Here is a 22,876-nt window from a genome sequence, read left to right on the forward strand (position 1 = left end):
GGCCACTGCCTGTAGCCTCCTTGGGTAAGTGCCTCCTCCCTCCTTAACGGGACTAGGGAGACGCCTTACCTAACTCGCTGGAAGGTCACGACGTGGTCGAGCGCTCGCTGCGAGGCACGCAGCAGCTTGCCTGTGTCCACTCTTCCATACCTCGTGACACGATTTCAGCACCTACAGCGTTTCTTATAGGGAACCCCTAGTGTCACTACATCGACACAACGTCGAGTGAGTGACAGACAGGGAACGTCTAGGTTACTGGTGTAACCTCTGTTCCCTGATGGAGGGAACGAGATGTTGTGTCCCTCCTGCCGTGGCGCTGACCCGGCCGCTGACATGGCCGGGACTCTCTATCGGCTCCTCAGCATAAATCTGAATGAGTGGTGCACACCATCTCCTTTTATACCCGTACGTCCAGGGCGGAGAGTGGCATGCAAATTCCATTTGTCAATTCTCATTGGCCTTTTCTATTTTAAGCAAAGGTGATTGGGGCTCTCAAGATCGAACCCCTAGTGTCACTACATTGACACAACATCTCGTTCCCTCCATCAGGGAACAGAGGTTACACCAGTAACCTAGATGTTTTCATACATTTCAGTGTGGATGAGCAACTTCTGGAAAACGCTTGAAAACGGCAGTGTGGACAGAGAGCATTTTGAAAAAGAAAATGCAGCTTTCAAATGTATCTGGATTAATGTAGACGTAGCCTAAGAGTTAAGTTCAAAGTATACTTCGGTTGTCCGTGTTGCTGATCGGAACACACACAGAATGTGTGTTGTAAATTTCGTCATCAGCACAGTCTGCGCAGACTGTCCTCGTCTGTGCACATTGTTGCCGCATGAGACTGCTGTTCACTGTACTAAAAGAGTATCACAAAGCAGTCGCAGTGCAATTGCATCGAGCATGTTCGTATTTGTTTGCGGTCAAAAGAGTATACTTTGAAAGGCTAAGCGCTCAACCATATGTGAGGCCACCCAGAATACAGAAAAACAAAGTATACCAGAGCCTTAAGATTCTAGTCTATACAATGATGCACCATGTACCCTATTTGAATGTACCTGATCTGGCTGGACCTCCAACCTGAGGGCACAAAGTGTTTCTCCTTTCCTGCAGAGCGCTGTGCCTGAGGTCTGCTGCAGCTCTCTGGTCAGATTCACCCCATAACTGAACACCGAGTGAACAGTAGTGCTGAACGTCACCCGCCAAAACGCCAACACATCCTCAAATGCTCTGGAAGAATAGATTATGTGCACACACACAGGAAAAGTACTGTAAAACCCTTTCTGGCATGACAATTAACACTGTTTTGCAATAGTAAAAGCACAAACAAGCATGATACCTGTTTTCTTGTCTTTGCAGAAAAAGTGTAGCCGTCCTGTTCACTGAGTCCTCATCCAAGATCTGACCTGACTGAGAGCTCAAACTGAAGCCAACTATACCATTCTGAAGATCACTCCCTGTGGAAGAGAAACAAACATTAATAGCTGAGCTCAAATATGGGATAATGTACAGTCAGTCAGCCATTATTGTAAAACAAACCCAGACAGGGTGATTTGGACTTCTTGAAGGGGTTTATTTGGCAATAATGATCGGCTATCTGTACATAATTGTGCTTTTTATACGACTACTTACGAAATAATTAAATAAATGGACATGAAATGTTGATTTTAGTTGAAATTACATTATTATCTGAGAAGAAAAAAATGCAGAGTGCTATGACAGACGTGGAACTAGCAGAGTGTAGGAGATCGGTTGCCTAGGACAACGGTTAAATATAAAGTTTAGCAGTCCATATACAAAACTATTTGACTGTAGAATGTCGCAGTTGACTAGTAAGAATCAGGTATTCCATAGAGCTGTGCAATGAATACAATGAATACAAATAAACAAAATAATCTCAGTAAGGTACTTACCCAGAATAATGATTTTGGCAAAGGAAGTGAACCCCAGTTCATCTGGCACACTGACAATCTCTGCTCCGCCTTCTGCCTCGCTAAGGTAGATAAAGAATGCCTCCTGCCCTTCCGGCTCTTGATCGTTTAGTACGAGTACACTGACCTCCACCTCACTCTGCCCCTCTGACAATATGACAGTCTGGGTCTCCAAAGCAAAGTCCTCTCCTTCCAGGGCCCATGTCCCATTATGCTCCCGATGAAACTGGGCCACGTCCAACTCTGCCGTTTTCAGTCCTGCATAAGCTTTTATTTTGACACTCACCACTCCTGTGAGGCCTACTGTCCTACGAACACTTAGGGCAATCTTCTGTTGAGGTGCCCCATCCTGGCTGTCTTCGGAAATGCGTATCAGCGCTGGCCCTAGACTCAAAAACCCGCTAACCACATCGTTAGCAAGAATGGTAATTGTAGCTACACTATGTTCAGATATAATGCGAGGCTCAGCTTCAACTGACGGCAAACTGGCACTAAGAACACGTACGTTGGTCAAGTTTACAAAAAAGTTCTCGTCTGGTTCAGTTAAGGTATCATCTACGATGGACAGGTGAATGGCAGCAGATGTTTGGTGTGAATCAAACACAAGCTGGCCATCAGATACCAGAGCAAAGTCCTTGTCAGGCTGGGCGTTACCAGGCCATGTCTCGTAGGAGATTCTGGAGCAGTTGCTACGGAAGCCATAGAGGCGTTGGACGTACAGGGTGATAGTCTGTACGTCCTCCTCAATCACCAGCTGTCGAGAATCAGGATGAAACTGATATAATCCCAAAGGCTCCACCTCAGCTACTGTATAACCAGTCCTGAACACACAGCATTTCAAACCAGCAGAGAGAGAGAGAACAGAACACATGGGTACCAAATTTCATCAACTACATTCATCATAACACATGTTATGCAGTGGCCCTAAAACATTTGGACACTTAAGCCACACTTAAAAAAAAAAAAAAATGTAATTGCAGTTTCTTCAACCAGCTGGTCCAAAGTTTAATTTTAGTGGATGTATGGAGTAAATTGGACATATTTCACCTATGTCTGACAAACATAAAAAAAAAAATATACTTAATTTATAAATACTTAAAGAAAATGTTCATCCAAAAATGATAATTCTCTCTGATGTATTTTTGTCCATACAATGCAAGTGAATGGTGACCAAATTGTTAAGCTCCAAAAAGCACATAAAGGCAGCATAAAGGTAATCCATAAGACTCCAGTGGTTTAATCCATGTCTTCTGAAGAGACCCGATCAATTTTGAGTGAGAACATCCAAAATGTAACTCCTTTTTCACTGTACCTCTTGACATTGCAGTCTCTAGGCACAATCATGATTTCAAGCTTGATTACACTTCCTAGAGCTTAAGGCATGCACAGAGCACTAGATGGTGCTAGGAAGTGTAATCGAGCTTGAAATAAAAAAAGGAGTTGTATTTTGGTCTGTTCTCACCCAAACTCAATAGGATCCCTTCTTATAGATTACCTGTATACTGCCTTTATGTCCTTTTTGGAGCATGAAAATTTGGTTACCATTCTCTTGCATTGTATAGACAAACAGATATCATATTCCATTAAAATGAGTAAATGATGAGAGAATAATAATTTTGGGGTGAACTATTCCTTTAACAGTATGCCAGTATATCTAGTATATCTATTGTTATATGATTTTAAAACTAGTAAACTTCTTTTGTGAATATTTTGCTTAAACAAAATAAAAAATACAATACAATAAAAGTGTGTTTAGAGCATCTTTCTGTAGAATAAATGCTTCTTGGTTTGACATTGTTACATCATCTAATGCAATGACATTCATACATGTTAGTGTGGCATAAGAGTGTTCAAATATTTTTTGGGGCCACTGTGCTTGTAAATATAAATTCACAGAGATACCAAAGGTTAAGACATTGTTACCTGAGTCTGGCACCACCAGGTAAATCTGACTCTACTGACGTCAGGTAAATGGCATGTGCTGCGACATCTGACACATTATTAACAGCACTGAGAGATATCAGTTCACTCCTCTGACCATGGGCAAGCATTACCGCACCTTCGTATAAAGAAAGAGGAGATTGCAAGATAAAAGACAAGAACAGCAGGTATCTTCTTCAATACATTTTAACACAATATTTTGGGATGTTTATGTATGATTCATGTAATTGTGATTCTTGTATAAACACATAACAAACCTGTTTTAATAACTAACACTGTGACATTTAATCATTTCTACATTTGAATATATTCACAGTTAATAAGACAGTACTTCCTCTGTCCATGACTGAAGGCTAACCTGATCTTGGTGAGATGTCCCCTGGCTGGTAGCCTGCTGGAGTTTGGCCTGGAGGGAACCCAGCGCTCCATCGGATGGTTATGTTCCCGTACAAGCCTGTCCGTCTAACCAGCGCCACACACTGGCCACTTCCTATATCTGAGACCCGCAGGGCCAAAGATGCAAATCCAACCTACATATCACAGAGATAAAACAGTGATAAAACCAGTGTTGTATAAAGTATCCATTTGTCTTACTTGAGCAAAAGCAAAGATGCCTTCATGGAAATTGACTTAAGTTAAAGTAGCTCATGAGAAAATGACTTAAGTAAAAGTACAAAAGTAGCTGATATTAAATTTACTTAAGTATCAAACGTACAAGTAAACTGCATAAATTATGGAACAGTTCATTAAACCCATGGCAACTTATTTGGTTGGTGGTGCTCATCATTTACTCACCCTCATCCTATCCCAAATGTGTATGACTTTCTTTAATCTCAGAACACATACAAAGATTTTCAGAAGAATATTTCAGCTCTATAGGTCAATTCAATCCAAGTGAATGATGGCCAGACATTTCAAGCTACATAAAGCACATTAAGGGAGCATAAAGTTATCCATATTACTACAGTGGTTAAATCATCTGAAGCGATTCGGTTGGTTTTGGGTGAGAACAAACCAAATTGTTACTAATTTTCACTGTATATCTTGCCATTGCAATCTCCAGGCATGATCATGATTTCAAGCTTGATTTCACTTTCTAGTGCTTGAGGCATGCACAGAGCCCTAGATGGCACTATAGGAAGTGTAACTGAGCTTGAAATCCTGATCGCCAAGTAGACTGCTAATGTCAAGATTTATAGTAAAACAAATGAGTTATATTTTGGTCAGTTCTCACCCAAAACCAATTGGATCCATTCAGAAGACATTGGTGAAACCACTGGAATCTTATGGATTACTCTTATGCTGCATTTATGTGCTTTTGGAGCTTCAAAGTCTGGCCAACATTCACTTACATTTAATTGACCTATATAATAGGAATATTCTTCATAAAATCTTTTTTTGTTTGTGTTCTGCAGAAAAAAATAAATAATAATAATTAAAGTCATACACATCTTGGATAGAATGAGGGTGAGAAAATTATGAGAGAATTTTCATTTTTAAATGAACTGTCCCTTTAATGGCACATTCAAGTCACATCAGAATTATCATATTTATGGGATGAGTGTAAATGAACACCACAGTCCATAAAAATTGCAGTGGCGCTTTCTCAGGGCCAGCAAAGCCTTCTCTGCTGGCGTAACATGCCTAATAAATAAATCTTTTTCCATCCTTTCATTCTCATTGACCTTTTTGCCTATGTATTTTCAATCGCTTTCAACTCCTAATTAATCAACAAACGAATAGCAAAAAAACTAAAACATTTATCCAAACAGAATTTATTCCTCGATGCTTACAAGCAAAGTGTGACAACTGTTTCACAAATAGCTTGCCTGAAGCCATGCTCCTTAGCTGAAGCATTCCCTCAACAGTGCAAATGAATGCACATCTAATGTCAGACTGTCAGATTCATCAGTCAATCAGATTTATTTATTTGCTCTTGGTGGGTGTGTTCTTTAGGATATGTCCTAGCCCAGGCCTTCTAGCTGGCCTTGAGTGACGCAATCATGCTTTAAGTGATGTACGTAAGTTTAAAAATGAACTGGACATGTTTTCATGAGGTTCACATCCAAAAATCTCAGCAAAATACATTAACAACATCCATTTATATATATACAGGGTGCACCATGGGACCACACAGCCATCATACCACTCAGGAAGGAGACTCATTCTGTCTCCTAGAGATTAACGTAGTTTGGTGCGGAAAGAACAACAGCAAAGGACCTTGTAAAGATGCAGGAGGAAACAGGTAGACAAGTATCTATATCCACAGAAAAACAAGTCCTATATCGGCATAACCTGAAAGGCTGCTCAGCAAGGAAGATTCCAGTGCTCCAAAACTGCCATAAATAAGCCAGACTAAAGTTTGCAAGTGCACATGGGGACAAAGGTCTTACTTTTTGTAGAAATTTCCTCTGATCTGACTTTTTTGCCATAATGACCATCGTTATATTTGGAGAAAAAGCATAGGGGTGGCAGCATCATGTTGTGGGGGTGCTTTGATGCAGGAGGGACTGGTGCACTTCACAAAATAGATGGCATCATGAGGAAGAAAAATTATGTAGATATATTGAAGCAACATCACAAGACATCAGCCATGAAGTTAAAGCTTGGTCGCAAATGGGTCTTCCAAATGGACAATGACCCCAGGCATACCACCAAAGTTGTGGTAAAATGGCTTAAGGATAACAAAGTCAAGGTATTGGAGTGGCCATCACAAAGCTCTGACCTCAATCTGACTGAAAATTTGTGAGCAGAACTGAAAAAGCATGTGCGAGCAAGGAGGCCCACAATCCTGACTCAGTTACACCAGTTCTGTTTGGAGGAATGGGCCAAAATTCCAGTAACTTATTGTGAGAAGCTTGTGAAAGGCTACCCAAAACGTTTGACCCAAGTTAAACAATATAAAGCCATTGCTACCAAATACTAACAAACTGTATGTAAACTTCTGACCCACTGGGAATGTGATGAAAGAAATAAAAGCTGAAATAAATAATTCTCTCTACTTTTATTCTGACATTTCACATTCTTAAAATAAAGTAGTGATCCTAACTGACCTAAGACAGGGAATGTTTTCTATGATTAAATGTTAGGAACTGTAAAAAAAAAAAAAAAAAAAAAAAAACAATTTGTTTAAATGTATTTGGTTGAGGTGTATGTATACTTCTGACTTCAAATGGATCTGTCTCTTTACATTTACTATTGTGGCATTAGGGCTGTACAATTAATTGAAAAACTAATCGCGATTACGATTATGGCTGCCACGATTATGTAATGGTGAAAACTGACGATTACAGCGTTCAATTTATGTCTGCTCCTGTTGCATCAATGGTTTCTATTTACAAAGTGTTTTTGCAGCATTTGAGTACTCTAACCAATAACTAACTTGTCTGTAATGAAATGGCAATGGCCAATCAGAGTTGCTTAAATGAGTCCTCTGTCCTATCAGTAATGACAACTGATCTTAATGTGCAAGTTTTAAATCATCTGAATGCCCATATGCTTGCTTTATGTTCCACCTCTGTTCGCAGTGGCATACGAAAATTAATACTGAAGAAACATCACCTGACACTCAAAAAGAAGCTGTAGAACAAGAGCCAAAACCACTTTGGAATTATTTTGGATTTATTGCATATTGCACCGCTCGCTTTGAACGTAGATGTTAAATACACTGAAAATGAGCAACAGGACAAAACTAAAATGCTCCCATTATAATCAAGGCATAGATGCGGTGTAAATAATTGATTTATTATGTTGATTAGACAGCTTTGTTTATAATGAGAGCATTCGCGAGAGTGCAGATCTTTGTGCGGAGTGTCACTGAGCTTGCATCAAAATGCAGGTCTCAAACAGTGTTAACCTGCAGTGGGTGACAGCAGTCATTGTAATGGGAGAGTTTGTCGTGTTGCTCGATTTATGTGTACAATTTATTAAAAATATAAAAATTGTTTTGTTTTGTCATGTTAATAAGTAGGCCAATGTGAATTTGATTTGTACAAAATAGCAATAAAGTAATTCAGCTTAACTATTCTAAGTGTGTTTTGGAGGTGTAGCCAACATAAAGAATATGGCATGAATAGCATATTTCAGGAATCACCGTCACTGTTATCGCGTCTGCTCTAATAAGACCCATTTGCCACGCAGCTTGTATTAGTAGATTTAACATTTTCACGAATCGCACAAACTCCGATCGCAAATTACCGTTTTTAATTTACTGTTTTAAATGGCACTGAGGCCGAAAATGATCTTAACGATTATCTTACATGAACAAGATCACCACTGAAGATCTAACGGGATTAATGGTCCCCTGTCTTGCCACCAAAGGGCTTACTGAATGCAGTGTAACTTGGTCAATTTAAATTGGCTCTTAATATGTTTGAATATTGAATTTGTCATATTATTTACTGTATGTGGACTAATAATTTAAGCAGTAATTTTGCAGTAATTTAATTTATTCTATACCATAGATATCCATTTCAAATAATTTTTATTTGGCCTAACATTAACAAACATTATTACAATATTTAATGCTTAAAATATGCTTAAAAGAAACTGGAGAGCAGCTCATATCCACCATTGAAATCTGCTACTCTGAAGAACTGCATGGTTGATTACTTTGTGATGTCATGGTAATTTAATATTTTAATAACATTAAACATTAATTAATTAGACATTAATAATCACGACAATTACAGTTACAATTACAATATCAAGGGCAATAATCGACAATTATGATTTTTGCTATAATCGTGCAGCTCTATGTGGCATTACATATTTTAGTCAGCAGGTGGAGGCAAAAGACCATTTTTGTGTGTAATATAAGCCAGTTCAGGTGATGCGATGTGATGTGAAGTGAGTCAGCGTCATTCAGTGTTTGCATTCAACAGCACTCCTTGATCACTATATATATATATATATATATATATATATATATATATATATATATATATATATATATATATATAGTAATACAACAACAAATGTAATATTTCTGGATTAGACAATGCACATCAGCCTTTATTCTGAGATGCCTGGTGGTTAAAAGAGAGAATAGTATTTTATGCAATATTTGACCTCAGCATTAGCTGCCACTTCAGGGACAGAGACAATGGCAAGCTTTGACTCCTGTTGAATTCTGGGAGGGGTGCCGAGCAGAGGAACAATCAGAGTCACATCTGTCAACTCCACGCTAAAGTTAAAGCCCGTCACAAAGAACATCTGTAGAGGACAAAATCAACATTTCAATAAATAGAACTTAGACTCCACAAGCTTTTTAAAATCAGGTCAAATCAGAGAAATGTGGGTAACACTTTACAGTAAAGTTTTATACATTAAAATGAGCTAATCGTAGGTATCATGAACTAGCAATGCAAAAAAAGCATTTATTACTCTTGTAAAATGTTTAATGTAAGCTTCTGTTTAACGGTATATTTGAACTTTTATCGTAAAAAATGTATTCGTATATGTAGAAACTAACATAACGAAGCATTAATAAATTCTGTAAAACCATTGTTCTTTCTAAGTTCATTTTAACTATTGCATTAACTATGGTTAACTTATACAACCTGAGTGTAAAGTGTTACCGAAATGTGTTTTCAATTTAAATATATAAAAAAAAAAAAAAAATAAAAAAAAAATAAAATAATGAAATCACGCACCTGGCTAATTAGTGGCACTTTAACACTGGCCTCACTTTCTCCATCCTTCACTAGTATGTTCCCAGTTATTGTGTCTTTTGTAAAACTCTGCCCAGGGGTGGTAAAACTGACTCTATAACCCACACTGGCATTGCCAAATGCCCCTGACAGCCTGTTCACACTGATAACGAGGTGCCTACTTCGATCTGCCACATTCACAATTATTGACTGGTTTTGAGGATAAAGGACAAACACCCCATGGGGATCATCATTGGCTCTGACTTTCAAACGGGTACTGCTTCGGTTGGCGTCCAGTTCTGCGCCACCCTCCACAGAAGTTAGACGGAGGGAGTAGATTTCCTCCAGCTCAGGAACAGAGTCGGGCAGCAGAGTGAGGACTATCTCTGCCACACGCTGCCCTGCCAGGATGATGGCAAAACCCTGTATGGTGGCAAAGTCTCCTGTTGTGTCCGCATTACTGATGATCTCCCAGAAAACCTGGGTAAAAATAACAATTATGAGCCTTGAAAGCAACAAATTTAAAATTCATTTAGATTGTTATTGAATACTAATTAAATATCTACCTTTAAATGTTAAAAAGAAAGTGACTTGTAATGCTTTTGTGCAATTGTGGTTTAATAATCTTAATCTAAAACACAGTCTGTGTAATGCTGGAGTTAAGACCAAAACATATGTGCATGGTAGACTGGGACTGAGTTAACATCAATCACAAGCAGGTCCACGCAATTCAGGTGAATGGTGACCAGGACTCAGTAGGTCCAAAAAGGACATAAAGGCAGCATAAAAGTAATCCTTAAGACTCCAGTGGATAAATCCATATAATCTGAAGCAATATGATAGGTGTGGGTGAGAAACAGATCAATACTTAAGTCCTTTTTTACTACCAAGCGCCACCTGTCAGGACTCCTGTCTGATCAGCCTGGTTTTATCTTTGTCTGTCCTTGTGCTTCCCCTGCCTCATGTGTTTTTGTTTTTTTGTTTGATCATGCCTTGTGCTGACTGTGATCGCTGGGTTTCCTCGCAGGGGCGATCTCTGTGATTGCTTGTCAGAATGATTAGCCACACTTGTTCCCCATTCCCCTCAATTAGTTTGCTCACTATTTATTCCCTCTGTGTGTGCTGTTCTGTGCCAGATCGTTGTTTGCCCTCACACTATCAACATCCAGTCTGCTTACCTGTCCTGTTCTTGTCAGTGTGTCCTCTCCTGTTGGCTCCTGAATTCTTGGCCTGTTGGTCTACCCTCTCTGCCTGTCCCTGCCTGGTTTTGTCAGCCTGATTTCCAGTCCTCCTGGCTTTTGTCCTCTGCCTGTCTCTGGCTTGGAGTTAGCTTTCCCCTTGCCTGGATCTATTATCCTGTCTGGATCTATTATCCCCCCCATTATTCCCTGTCTGGTCCTGTCTGCCTGATTCTCTGGTCTTTCTGGATATCAATCTCTGCCTGGCCCACCTACAAGCTGCATGTTCCTCTTTCTGCCCAGTCTGTCTGTTCTACCTGCCCTTCCGGTTCTGATCCCAGCCTGCCATGACCTTGATCCTTGCCTGCCCCTCGTCAGCCTGGTCAGCCTGCTTCACATGCCTGCTGGTTGCTGATCTTGCCTAGCCATTGGACTGTTCCTGTTCTCGCCCTACAGGGTCGCTTTGAGTTCTGCCTGTTTTTGCCTTTAATAAAAAATGTCTCCGTTGTGGTTTAACCTGCATTTGGGTCCTCTCTCCTTCACTGTTCCTGACACAAACTTTGACCAGCCCCAGTACGTGGCTGAATGTGAAAGTCACTTCCACACCAGAATGTGGAAGTGAAGGTATAGATTTTCAGAAAAGGACTTGTATTGATCTGTTTCTCGTCCACACCTATCGTATCACCTCAGAAGACATGAGCCACATTTCCACCAATGGGCACAAAGACATGGAGCATGTCACAAAAAGGAAAGTAAAGAGAAAAAGGCGAGAGGTTTGCTGAGGACTTGTGTTTGCCACCGGGTACGAACATGCAGAAAGGTAAAAGTTCCAAACTAGCTACAAAAGATATTTATTGAAAAAATGGTATATAGTATTATATTAAAATAGTCTGAGAATATATTGATGCATTTTGAGTTTAATGAGCTAGTAATCTACTTCCCTGACAAAAAAGGCATGTGGAAAAATATAGGCTACAATACTAGTTAAACTGTCCTAATAAAATCACGAAGATTGAGTCGCCACGTACTAAAGCAATTCTACTAGCATGTTTGAGTACGGTTAACTAACCGTGCCAAGAATTCTAGGCCGAGAATGTTTTATAATCGTGCCGAACCATGCTCAAGTGGAAATGCTACTATAACCGTTTCGTACCATGCTCCGAACCGTTCAGCCCAATGGTGGAATAGCGGCAATGGATTTAACCACTGGAGTTTTATGGATTACTTTACAACTGCCTATATGTCCTTTTTGGACTTCAAAGTTCTGGTTAACATTCACTTGCATTGTAAGGACCAACAGAGCTGAAATATTCTTTAAAAAATATATATTCTTTGTGTTTTGCACAAGAAAGTCAAACACATCAGGGATGGCATGAGTGTGAGTAAATAATGAGATTTTTTGTTTTTGGGTGAACTATCCTTGAAAATGGCTGCAAAAGTTCTGTTTATTCCAGTGTACAAGCTATACAACATTGAAGAAAACCATATCTTGCACAGACTTTTGCAAGTTGTGTACTCCATGTAAAATGACATCCCAGGCCGAAAATGACGACAAATGGCTCAACAATATTTTCTTACTGTGATGTTGCCCATGACACCCTCTCTTCGTGTGATAAGAACTGAGATGTTGAGTGGCCCTTCGCTGTCAGAAGGCTCAGTGTAGATGCGCTCTTTCAGGTCCTGCTCTGTGAACTGCACTATGCCATTGGGGTCGCCAAACTTCTCAATCTAGAGAACACACATTCAGACACACAGTGCACCATACATGAAATGATTGATTGAAAATTGCAATCAAGTTTGTCCTCAAACTACCATAAATTAAGAGGTTTTCACTTTTTCTTGTTTGTCATCAGGACCTACCGTGAGTGTGACAGATCCAGCTCTGGGGTCAATGTCCATCTCTCCTGAAAGGATACTGAGCACAACAATGAATTTCTCTGTCACCTCCACCTCACCGTGTGGCAGAATCTTCAGCTCTATGCTGCGCATACCCCCCTCCCCATCTCTGAATCTAAATGATCCATTCACTGGTTCCCCAAAGTCTGTGTTTTCTGATGGTAAAACCTCATTTGAGTTTGGACCTAGAATCTTCCATGTTACCTGAGCGAGTGAGCAGAAGAAAAAGGTACACATGAGAAAGGAAATTCAAATAAAAAAACATACTTGAAAAAATAATAATAAATAATATATTTTTCTTCTGTTTATACACTATTATCCTGACTTACAACATTTTAGTTATTATAAACAAAATATTCTTGAAAGTCACAGTCTCCTTAACCCTAATGTTCTATTGAGATTTACTGTTTTTAAGTTTGAGGTCCCAGAGAAGCATGTATAAAATTAACCTCTTATTTTAACTTCAAATTCTTGCATGTATATGTTCCTCTGACCTACTCAAACCCCATATTACTGAAGCTTTATCCCTTGATTTTACCGCAGAGTAGACATGTGCTTGTCAGAAATGTGATTGGTATCATTCTAGAAACATTTGACACCAGCAAAAAAAATGTATAAGATAAATAATATAAAATAGAAAAACGACGGGAGTATTTTTCTACAGTGTACTACACCAATCAGAGAATCTTAGCATATGAATAAATGCTTAGCATTGGCATAATTTTTTATAACTAGGGTCACAAAGATGCCAAGCACTTAACAATAAGGTTCTATAAGTTAAAATGTGTTAATGCATTAGCAATCATGATCAAACAATGAACATTATATTTTTACAGCATTTATTGATCTTTGTAATGCTAGTTAATAAAAAAAAAATGTTCATTGTTAGTTAATGTTAGTTCATAGTGCATTAACTAATTTTAACAAACACAACTTTTGATTTAAAAAATGTATATGTTGAAATTGACATTAACCAAGAATAATAAATTCTGTTGAAGTATTGTTTATTGTTAGCTCATGTTAACTAATGTTGTTAAAGCTGAAGTATGTAATTTCTGTGCCACTTGTGCCAACAAAGGGCAAAAAATAAAACTTTGCATTCAAAACAGCTTTCTGAATATGGCCCCTGTCTGCTGTTGGTCAAACAAATAGATAGTCCCGCCCCAACTCACACCATTGGTTAAGAAACGTTGTTGGGGTGGGTCTAAGCAGGTCGTTCAAAAAAACAAAAAAAACAATTCTAGTGCCACAGAGACAAAATGTTTACAGTTTTCAAGAAAATTAACCTGTGTATGGCTTACTTTTAGTTGTCTCTATATATTAAGTTGGGATAGAAGAAAGTATTTTTACACTGAAACAGTTACATACTTCAGCTTTTACTAATGTTAATAAATGGAACCTTATTGTAGTGTTACCACATTAGTGATGTAACATTTTTCATGGAGGCTGTTTCACATATGTTATCAAGTTGAAATTGTGTTTATAACCAGTTCTCGTAAGATAAAGAAAAGTTATAAAGTATCAAAAACATGCTTCAATATTAAGTATGCTATCTATTATTTATGTATATTCTAGTATATTCTACAGGGATATTCTAAAACACCCCGTATTCACTTCACAGATCATGTTCTGAATTTTCATTCACCAAAACTTTCCATGACATTCATTTATCATAATATTAAATATACAAATCAATGGAAAAATTCAGTCAAAGGTCTGTCTGTCCTCCAAGTGCTTCCCCACTTATATTCTGGGCATATGGAGAGCAGAAGTGTGAGGTCATAGTCTAGACTCACCGTGGCATCTCCAAGCACTCCATGTGCTCTCTCTATGAAAAGGGCCAGTCTGAGGGTACTGTTGGGGTTTGGGATGGTAACGGTGCTTTGGTTGATGAATCGTACAACACCATTTGGTGAGTCACTCTTGGCAATTGTAATCCGTGCAATTAGGTGAGCTCCTAGTATGGCACCTCCTGTGGCACCGGTAAGTTGTATCTCAAATATCTCATTAAATTCACTGGAATATATATATAAATAAATAAACAAATCATCAATGAAACACCCTAAAATATGTAGTTTACAACACTGTTACACTTAACTGACAATTGTCAACCATTCCAACTGCAGTGTATAAAGTGGCTCCAAAAAGTATTTGACTTAAGCCACGCTTAAAAATGTAACAAATACATTAGGTAACAAAATATCAAAACAAATGGCATTTCCCCTCAAGTTCACACAGGTGTCTTAGCAGAGTTACCACAGTTGTAGTTCATCACATTACACACTACTGACATGTTCTGCTCATTTGAACCAGAGATTGTCCAAATGTATGTCTTAATTTAGAACGGTATTGTTTTATAATTAATAAACTAACTTCTTTTTGAAAATTGTTCAGCTTAAAAAGTGTAGTTGTGCCATATTTCTTTAAAAGAAATGTAACGTTTGACATCTAATGCAATGACATTCACACATTTTTAAGTTTGGCTTAAAGGCCCCTGCATACATGCTGCTGTCGGAGGCATTTAGAGGAGCATTTAAATATGAGGACACTCAAGACTATGTAAAACATAAACTAATATTACATTAAAATGTGTTATCAATGACTTCATGCCATATGTTATGAGTAGAATTCACATGAGTTCAGTAAAAGAGGCTGTTTTAACCACTCAATGATTATTTAAAGCAATATAGTATATGTAGTAGATAATGTGTAATTTGTCTTATTTAAATTCTGCATTATGTTAACACGCTATAAACAGCCAAAATATGTGCCAGTTATTCTATTCTGTGATGGCACTGATACGACTGCAAAGATGTTTGTATAAAAGAGTGTTAACGGTCAGAATACAGACAAAATAATGATTATATGAGAGGCATATATCACTTTGGGCAGATGTGTGAATGGCTTTCAGCTGCAGACGGCACCTGAGTGAAGCAGCATATCAAACTAGATAAAAAAGTTCGTCAAGACAAACTTTGATGTTGGCTTGAGATAGCTTAGCCTGAAAGTTTGAAGTAGTAAAAGCTTGAAGTTTGAAGGTTTTAAGTTTGAAGTAGTTACAAGTTTAAGTAGTAGTTTTAAAAGTTCAAAGTTTAAAGATTATAAGACCATTCAGTCTATCAGATAGATAGATAGATAGATAGATAGAAGTGATACTCAAAAGGCTTCTTGCCATCCTGAGTGAAATAAGTCGGAAGTCTCTACAATGTTCTGATGCAGAGATATGTGATTTGTTACTTGGTTGCTAGGATAACCCTATCTGGTTGCTATGCAGTTACCAGGGTGATACTTATCAAGCCTCCATTCGATCTTGAGTGAAATAAGTCAACCCGGAAGTCTCTACGATGTTCTGGTGCAGAGATATGTGATTTGTTACTTGGTTGCTAGGGTAACCCTATCTGGTTGCTATGCAGTTACCAGGGTGATACTTAACAAGGCTCCTTGCCATCCTGAGTGAAATAAGTCAACCCGGAAGTCTCTACGATGTTCTGGTGCAGAGATATGTGATTTGTTACTTGGTTGTTAGGGTAAGCCATGTTGCCAGTGTGATAGCAAGAAGGCTGCTTGCTGTTCTGAGTCATACAAGCCAACAATGAAGTCTCTATGACATTCTGACCCTGAGATACCCATCTAAGTGATTTTAAATGGAAGTCAATGGGGTTTGATTGCTAGGGTGCTCTAAATGGTTGCTGGAGTGTAGCTAAGTAGTTTCCATGATGATACTTGAAGACTGATTGCTCACCCAATTCAAACAAGCCAACTCTCAAGTCTGTAGGACATTCTGATCTGAAGATATCACACTCAGCTTTTTGAATGGAAGTCAAAGGGGTTTGGTTGCTAGGGTGCTCTAAATGGTTGCTAGGGCATGGCTAAGTAGTTTCCATGATGATACTTGAAGACTGATTGCTCACCCAATTCAAACAAGCCAACTCTCATGTCTGTAGGACATTCTGATCAGGAGATATCCATCTAAGCCATTTAGAATGGCAGTCAATGGGTTTTGGTTGCTAGGGTGCACTAAATAGTTGCTAGGTTGTATGCAGTTGCTAGGGTGTTAAAGTGATGGAGTGAAATAAAAAATAAAAAGAGTGATGTAAAGATAGAAAAAGAAAGTGATGGAGTGATAGATAGAACGTATGAGTGGTGGAGTGATAGGAAGTAGATTGAATACTCTAAAGGAGTTATTACAGGGAAAAGTTTTCACACCTTGAATGGGAGTCAATTTAAAATCTGTCCTGTTTGGAAGTCCGATATGGGAATACCGGAAGTCCGATCAGTTAGAAAAGATAAAGCAATCCGAGTCAGACCAGTCTGAATATCTGTGCCGAGTTTGGTGCATGTAGCTTAAAAGCTTTAGGAGGAGTTAGAAATTTTAGTCTCGGAAGAATAATAATAAGTTTTAATAGAATATCAGTATGTTCTCAAGCCAACATAACAAGAAAGTGAATGGAGGCACTTTCTAGTATTTGAGTAGTTTTACATTCCTTTTGAAGACTAAACATACACACAAAACAAATCGCATGGCATATTCTTGGAAAATGTCTCTATGCGAACAATCATACAGATGTGGGTAAGTTTGGCCCAGCTCGCTAATAATTCTGCACACTGATGTGTTCATGTTGACTGATCTCCAGGTCACACATACCGATGACAACGACCAAAAGTAAGAAGGTGTTTAGCAGCCGGTACAAAGTTTTCCAGAAATTTCGTTCTGGCGAGCTGTTACAAACCACCAAAACAAACTAAAAAACATCTTAGTTTTGGCCAGATTTTGTTCTAAATTACATCCCACCCATTTGCTCCCTGATTTTGTATGAAGTATGTCGGGGCCTTAAGTGTCCTAATGCTGTTTGGGCACAATGTATATTAAGTGTGTAAGCAAACTGAATAACCTGCCATAGAAATAGCTTTTTTGGCAAAATCCATTGCAAAATCACTCAAAAATGGCCTTGTGGATTGAGACGACCCCTTCCTTACCTCTCAATATCATCAATTATGGAAACATTGATGTATTGAAGTGTCTGGCCATGCTGAAAGGTGATGGACCCATTTATGGACCCATTGAAAAGGATGTAATCCGAATAAGGTTGAGCAGTCAAACCTCTGGAGATAAACTCTGCTGTGATCTGCCCATAGGATCCAATACGCCTCAGTACAAGGATGGATACAATTCCTACATCCTCCTCAACTGTGATGCAAAAAAATCAGTGAGAGACTGACAACAAATAGATTGAGTGTATTGTTCACATTCACATACTGTACATACACATACTACTTACTATGACATACTGTCATTATTCACATTATTTAAAGGTTAGATGTGTAATTCTTTCAAAGTTAAAAAAATTTCTCACATACCAGCTTAATATGCATTGACAAATACAAGCAAGCCATTTATAGATTTAGTCTCTGTGTCAATTTCCTAATATTTCTCTTTATTAATAATATGGGGAAAATATCACAAAAGAGCAGAGAATAAAAAAGCATGTAAGAATACCAGTGATGTTGACATATTTCGGATCAAACTCCACGATGCCTTCAGCATTGTCATTTTTCTGGATAATCACCATGATGGAAGAAAGACTGCCAATAGCAGGAGGCTGGTCAATCTGAAGGCCATACTCTCTCACTGTAAAATCCATGGAACTATGCACAAGAGAAAATAAATAAATTACATTCACATCATGCACAGCAACCAATACTAGCTAGCTTTGAATCCATGTAATTTAGATTTTAGAGTGAAGGCTAAACTCTACCTGCTGTTCAAAAGCTCCACTAGAGTAATGTTGAGGAAGAAATCCTCTGGGCCTTCAGGAAGATCATCATCTAGTATAGTCAGTGTGATGACCCTTGATGTCTCCCCAGGGTTGAACAGCACTCGACCAGAGGATTGTCCAAAATCCTGTCCACTGATTGCAGTTCTGCCTTCTGTGTGGTAACTGACCCACACACTGCCAAACAGGCCCATGGAGCGAACAATGGTCACATTTCCCTGGTAAGAGAATAGACACTGTGTAACACACTGCACTCAAGCCACAAGTTGAAGGTATTACTGTAACTTTCCCAACAACCATTCTGTGTATTTGTCAAAAAGAGAGTGAACGATCTTGATTTTGGATTGAAAATAAGGGATGCAAATAATTATCTTCATCCCCATCCCCATCTCCAGTTTCCAAGAATCTTGATTTTAGGAAAATTCCAACATTCTAAACTTAGCATGTAAATTAGAAATGACTTAATTGGCCCATTATTTAATTCAAAATTTCTAACTTCCTCTGAATTGCTCCATTATAATACACACACTAAAATAGACATTGTTAAATCTTGGGTTCACCATTATTGACACAAACTTTGGCACAAAGTCTGATTCTTTTCGTCCCAAAGAAAACTTTCCATGAGTCAAGGGATCAAGATCTTCAATGACTTTCCCAATCAATGGGGAAAAGCAGTAACACATAACCTGTTGATTGTGGTTAGATATCTCATTAGTGGTAATGTATTGGGCCTCACAGCTTTGTCTTCTTCTGTGGCACGCAAAGAAGGTTGGGAAAAAGAGAAGAGGCCATAGGGAAGGTCACTGGCAGCCATAGTGATGGTGGTGTGTTGTCTGTCTGTGCTGATTGCAGATCCAGGAGTAAGAGAGCTTAGTCTAAGCTGATATTCATGTCTTTCTTCTGGGATCTCATCCTTTAGCGCCTGCAGCAACAAAGAGGGAATTGATTTTACATCAGAGTGTCAATGCTCTAAGGTTTAATTTTTACAGTTTAAAAGGGATAAACTATTTATTAAAGTGAGAAAAAGTTATGCTTGTTCAAAACAGGGATCCATGGGACAGGTTTGATCATTAGGAATTTGCCATACCTTACAGAGACTGGAACATCAACAAAGATCATTCCCAAAGTTTTTTTTAGAATGTATGCAGGCTCCATGTCTATGGCTGTTTTTTAAATATGGAGGTTGAAAGATGCAAAGTGGCACATATGTTAAAGAGGCTCAAAAGGTATACCTTTAGCTGAATCGTAGCAGCAGACTGACGGTCTTTCATGATAACTTTCCCTGAGGTTTCCTCAAACTGTGTTTCTGCAGCTGGGGTAATGTTCCAGTAGATCTCAATCTCACCAAAGATGCCGGGACCTCTTACAAGACTGCCATTGATAGAACACTATTGATCTTTAGAAACTTAAATGCCAACATGATTCATGAATTAATGTTACAGCCAACTCTGTTGGTTGGAAGAGGAGAGATGTTTACCTGACCAGAGCTGTGCCATTGTAATTGCTCCTTGGCTCTCCAATCAGAACATTCCTGCTGGAATCAGCTATCCCTACGGTTCCCAGGGCACCCACGTCAGCTTGAATAACAAAAGTAGCAACACCTGATGGAAAGAAAAGAACAGCAAATAAATTATGCAAATAGAAGTTCTCTTTCTAACCAATTGAGGAAGCACTGATTGACAACATCTGTCAGAATGACAGACCAATCGCTGTAACAATCAGGGAGTCCCACATCCCTTGCATATATAGATCGCTGCAGCTCACTGCTGCGCAATTCTCGCTCTCTTCCCCAAAAAGTTTGTTGAAGCTGCACTCATCAGACGCATAATTGGAGTTTGTAGCTCAACAGTTTACAGACAATGCGAGTTTTTCATTCTCGTGAATTATATCTGTTTTCGCTCTCATCTATGCTGAAATGTGTTTATTTTCATTTTTGATGCAATTTAGTTCATATCAAAAGAGAAAGTAGGAGTTTATTAGCTGAGAGTGCTGTATAATACTGCTCCATGGTTGTAAGCTTGCACGTTGAGTTAACAGAATGAAGTGGGTGAAGGACGTCATGTTATGGCCGCAGCTAAAATACCAGAGAGCACAGGTGGAATGGACGGTATGTACATTGCATACTTATGTGCCGAAGACGAGAGCACAAAGTAAGTGTAATCAGCTCTTCAGGGCTGACACTAATAAGGGTAAACCTATTTCCCGTCAGCATCTCTCCCATTGGGTTGCTGACGCGATTGTGTTGAGTTACAAAAGTGCAAATTTGCAACAACCGCCAGGACTACGAGCACACTCCACTAGGGGTATGGCCACTTCCTGGGCTTTATTTACAGGAATTTCAGTTCAAGACATATGCACTGCGGCAAGCTTGGTGTCTCTGCACACATTTGTGAAATACTACAGGCTGGATGTGACTGAGCCGTCACTGTCCCAATCAGTTCTTGGTGTAGGGGCAGTGTGTGATGCGCTATAAGCATTCACACACAAGGGACTGAATAAGGGAATAAGATCCTTTTTGTAATAAGGGGATAGGTTTTATGTGTGTAACGGTAGCTAAAGCTAAAGTTATGTTGGCTGCCTTTTTATTATTCGGCTGCTGTGTCTGTCTCGTACAGCATATCTGCAATATAGGAGTTGTCTATATCCCTTGGTGAGATACCGAACAAATGTTCAAAAGAGAACATTAAGTTACTTTGTAACCCCGGTTCTCTGATAACAGAAGTGAGGTATCTCACCTCACCGCCCTCCTTTCAAACTGGCATGATGTATACTGTAGATATGCTGAGAATAGCACAGCAGTGAGCTGCAGCTGTCTATATACGCTTCAGTGATTGGTCTGTCATTCTGAAAGATGTTGTCAATTGGTTCTTCCTCAATCGGCCATGCCTTAGATTTTCCCTTAGTGAAATATCTCACTCATGTTATCAGAGTTACAAAATTAACCTAACATCTTAACTAGTCAAATATGCCCTACAGGATGATAAAGAATTGAAGCTTACAACAGAGCTTTTATAAATAAGCACCAGGACAACCCAACAGTGATATTTACAATGACCTGAAGCATTAACCGATTTCCAAATGTTATAAATGGATATAATGTGATCGCAAACCTCTAACTGGATCAATGACTGGCTCATTCTTTGGAGACAGAAGCTGGATAGTGAATCTCTCCTCTCCCTCCAGCACAGCATCAGCCAAAGCCTGAATTATCAGGGTCTTCTTTGACTCAGTCTACAAAACAGTAAAGCAGTTTATAGTGGCATAGTAACAATTTTGTTCAATCAATAAAAACAGTTAGTCCCAAACCTACTCCATTAAATATGAGTGTTCCATTACGAGGGCTTAGATCGTCTTTGCCCTCTTCCTGCAGAAGCCAGATCAAATGGACCACTCCTTCACCTCCTGAGCTACGCACTACAGTCAGTGTAGCTACGGAAGCAGGGTCATTCACAAACCGAGGCTCAGACACAGAGACCTGGAACAAGAGCCCATTCGTTGGTAATAGTAAAAAAAAAAAATTAAAAAAAATACTTGTTAAGGCTAAGACTAATCTTCCCAGTCCACACCAGCTGAATGCACTTAGACTAGTTAACACAGAGTTAACCCAGTTGTAGGGCTTCATGAAATTACCACAAAAGGTATCACGGCACTAATGCAAAATTGTTACATGAAAATGAAACATAAAGAATCACAAAGCAATTCAGCTAAAATATAAATAAATAATTGTTGACAATCAAGACAAATATGACATTTAGGCAAGCTGCAGAAAGATAATGTAAAACTAATATCCAGAGTTATTATAAAAATGTTACCATTAGCTCCTCAAACCCAAACCGACCAAGGGGAGAATCATTGGCCGGGATGCTGATTACTACAGATGTCTCATCCCCCAACCTTGCACCTCCTATGACTCGTACCAGTTTCACAATAAAAGTCTCCATAGACTCCACAATTATGTCATCAATGATGGTGATCTCAATACTGGCCACTGCCTGCAAAAAAGTCAAATTTTTTGAACAAGATTGGGTAAAATAATTATAGTAAAAAAAAAAAATAATAATAATAAAAAAATAATAATAATAGTTCAAGTTTTATTAAAATTCATTCATCTATTTCACCAATCTCCAAAATAACTTTTTAAAGAAATATACAGTTAATTTTCAAGCAAAATTTGGTACCATTCACTGCATAATCTGTTGAAACAAATTATTCAAAACATCTAGTTATTTAAAATGTTAAAAATAAGTAAATAATTAAAAAAGAGAGATTTCTACTATTGATCTTTACCTGTCCCTCTAGAAACGTGAGGTTTCCTGAGGAAGGACTGAAGTCCTCAGTGCTGGCCGTGACCGCTTGGGCTTCCCAGTAAAGCACCACCCTACCAGTTGTACCAGCCATTCTCATGACTGCCAGATGAAGGATATTTCCAGGTGTGGGTACCTCATTGGCCAACACTGCCCCAGAAACATCCTACAGAAAAATAAATTTCAGAAATGTTTGCTTTATTA

General features: G+C 38.7%; 1 protein-coding gene across 2 annotated transcripts in view; it reads right to left on the minus strand.

Moving 5' to 3' along the window:
- LOC127436647 (adhesion G-protein coupled receptor V1) overlaps window positions 1-22,876 on the minus strand; it is a 214,255-nt gene that overhangs the window by 118,340 nt on the left and 73,039 nt on the right. Inside the window, exons 56-75 of one of the 2 annotated variants that reach the window (XM_051690924.1) lie at window positions 22,656-22,838; window positions 22,181-22,360; window positions 21,679-21,843; window positions 21,479-21,599; window positions 19,846-19,969; window positions 19,601-19,739; window positions 19,105-19,290; window positions 18,351-18,586; window positions 18,092-18,240; window positions 17,572-17,782; window positions 14,391-14,610; window positions 12,559-12,798; window positions 12,277-12,426; window positions 9,524-10,000; window positions 8,940-9,083; window positions 4,228-4,399; window positions 3,852-3,987; window positions 1,911-2,749; window positions 1,337-1,454; window positions 1,056-1,227 (exon numbers count right to left, since the gene is read on the minus strand). In XM_051690924.1, the coding sequence (XP_051546884.1) occupies window positions 1,056-1,227; window positions 1,337-1,454; window positions 1,911-2,749; window positions 3,852-3,987; window positions 4,228-4,399; window positions 8,940-9,083; window positions 9,524-10,000; window positions 12,277-12,426; window positions 12,559-12,798; window positions 14,391-14,610; window positions 17,572-17,782; window positions 18,092-18,240; window positions 18,351-18,586; window positions 19,105-19,290; window positions 19,601-19,739; window positions 19,846-19,969; window positions 21,479-21,599; window positions 21,679-21,843; window positions 22,181-22,360; window positions 22,656-22,838 (4,362 nt within the window). The remainder of the gene's footprint in view (window positions 1-1,055; window positions 1,228-1,336; window positions 1,455-1,910; window positions 2,750-3,851; window positions 3,988-4,227; window positions 4,400-8,939; window positions 9,084-9,523; window positions 10,001-12,276; window positions 12,427-12,558; window positions 12,799-14,390; window positions 14,611-17,571; window positions 17,783-18,091; window positions 18,241-18,350; window positions 18,587-19,104; window positions 19,291-19,600; window positions 19,740-19,845; window positions 19,970-21,478; window positions 21,600-21,678; window positions 21,844-22,180; window positions 22,361-22,655; window positions 22,839-22,876) is intronic. The other variant, XM_051690913.1, reaches the window with a different exon arrangement.

Source organism: Myxocyprinus asiaticus, chromosome 4 (genome assembly GCF_019703515.2).
Source record: "Myxocyprinus asiaticus isolate MX2 ecotype Aquarium Trade chromosome 4, UBuf_Myxa_2, whole genome shotgun sequence".
NCBI lineage: Eukaryota > Metazoa > Chordata > Actinopteri > Cypriniformes > Catostomidae > Myxocyprinus > Myxocyprinus asiaticus.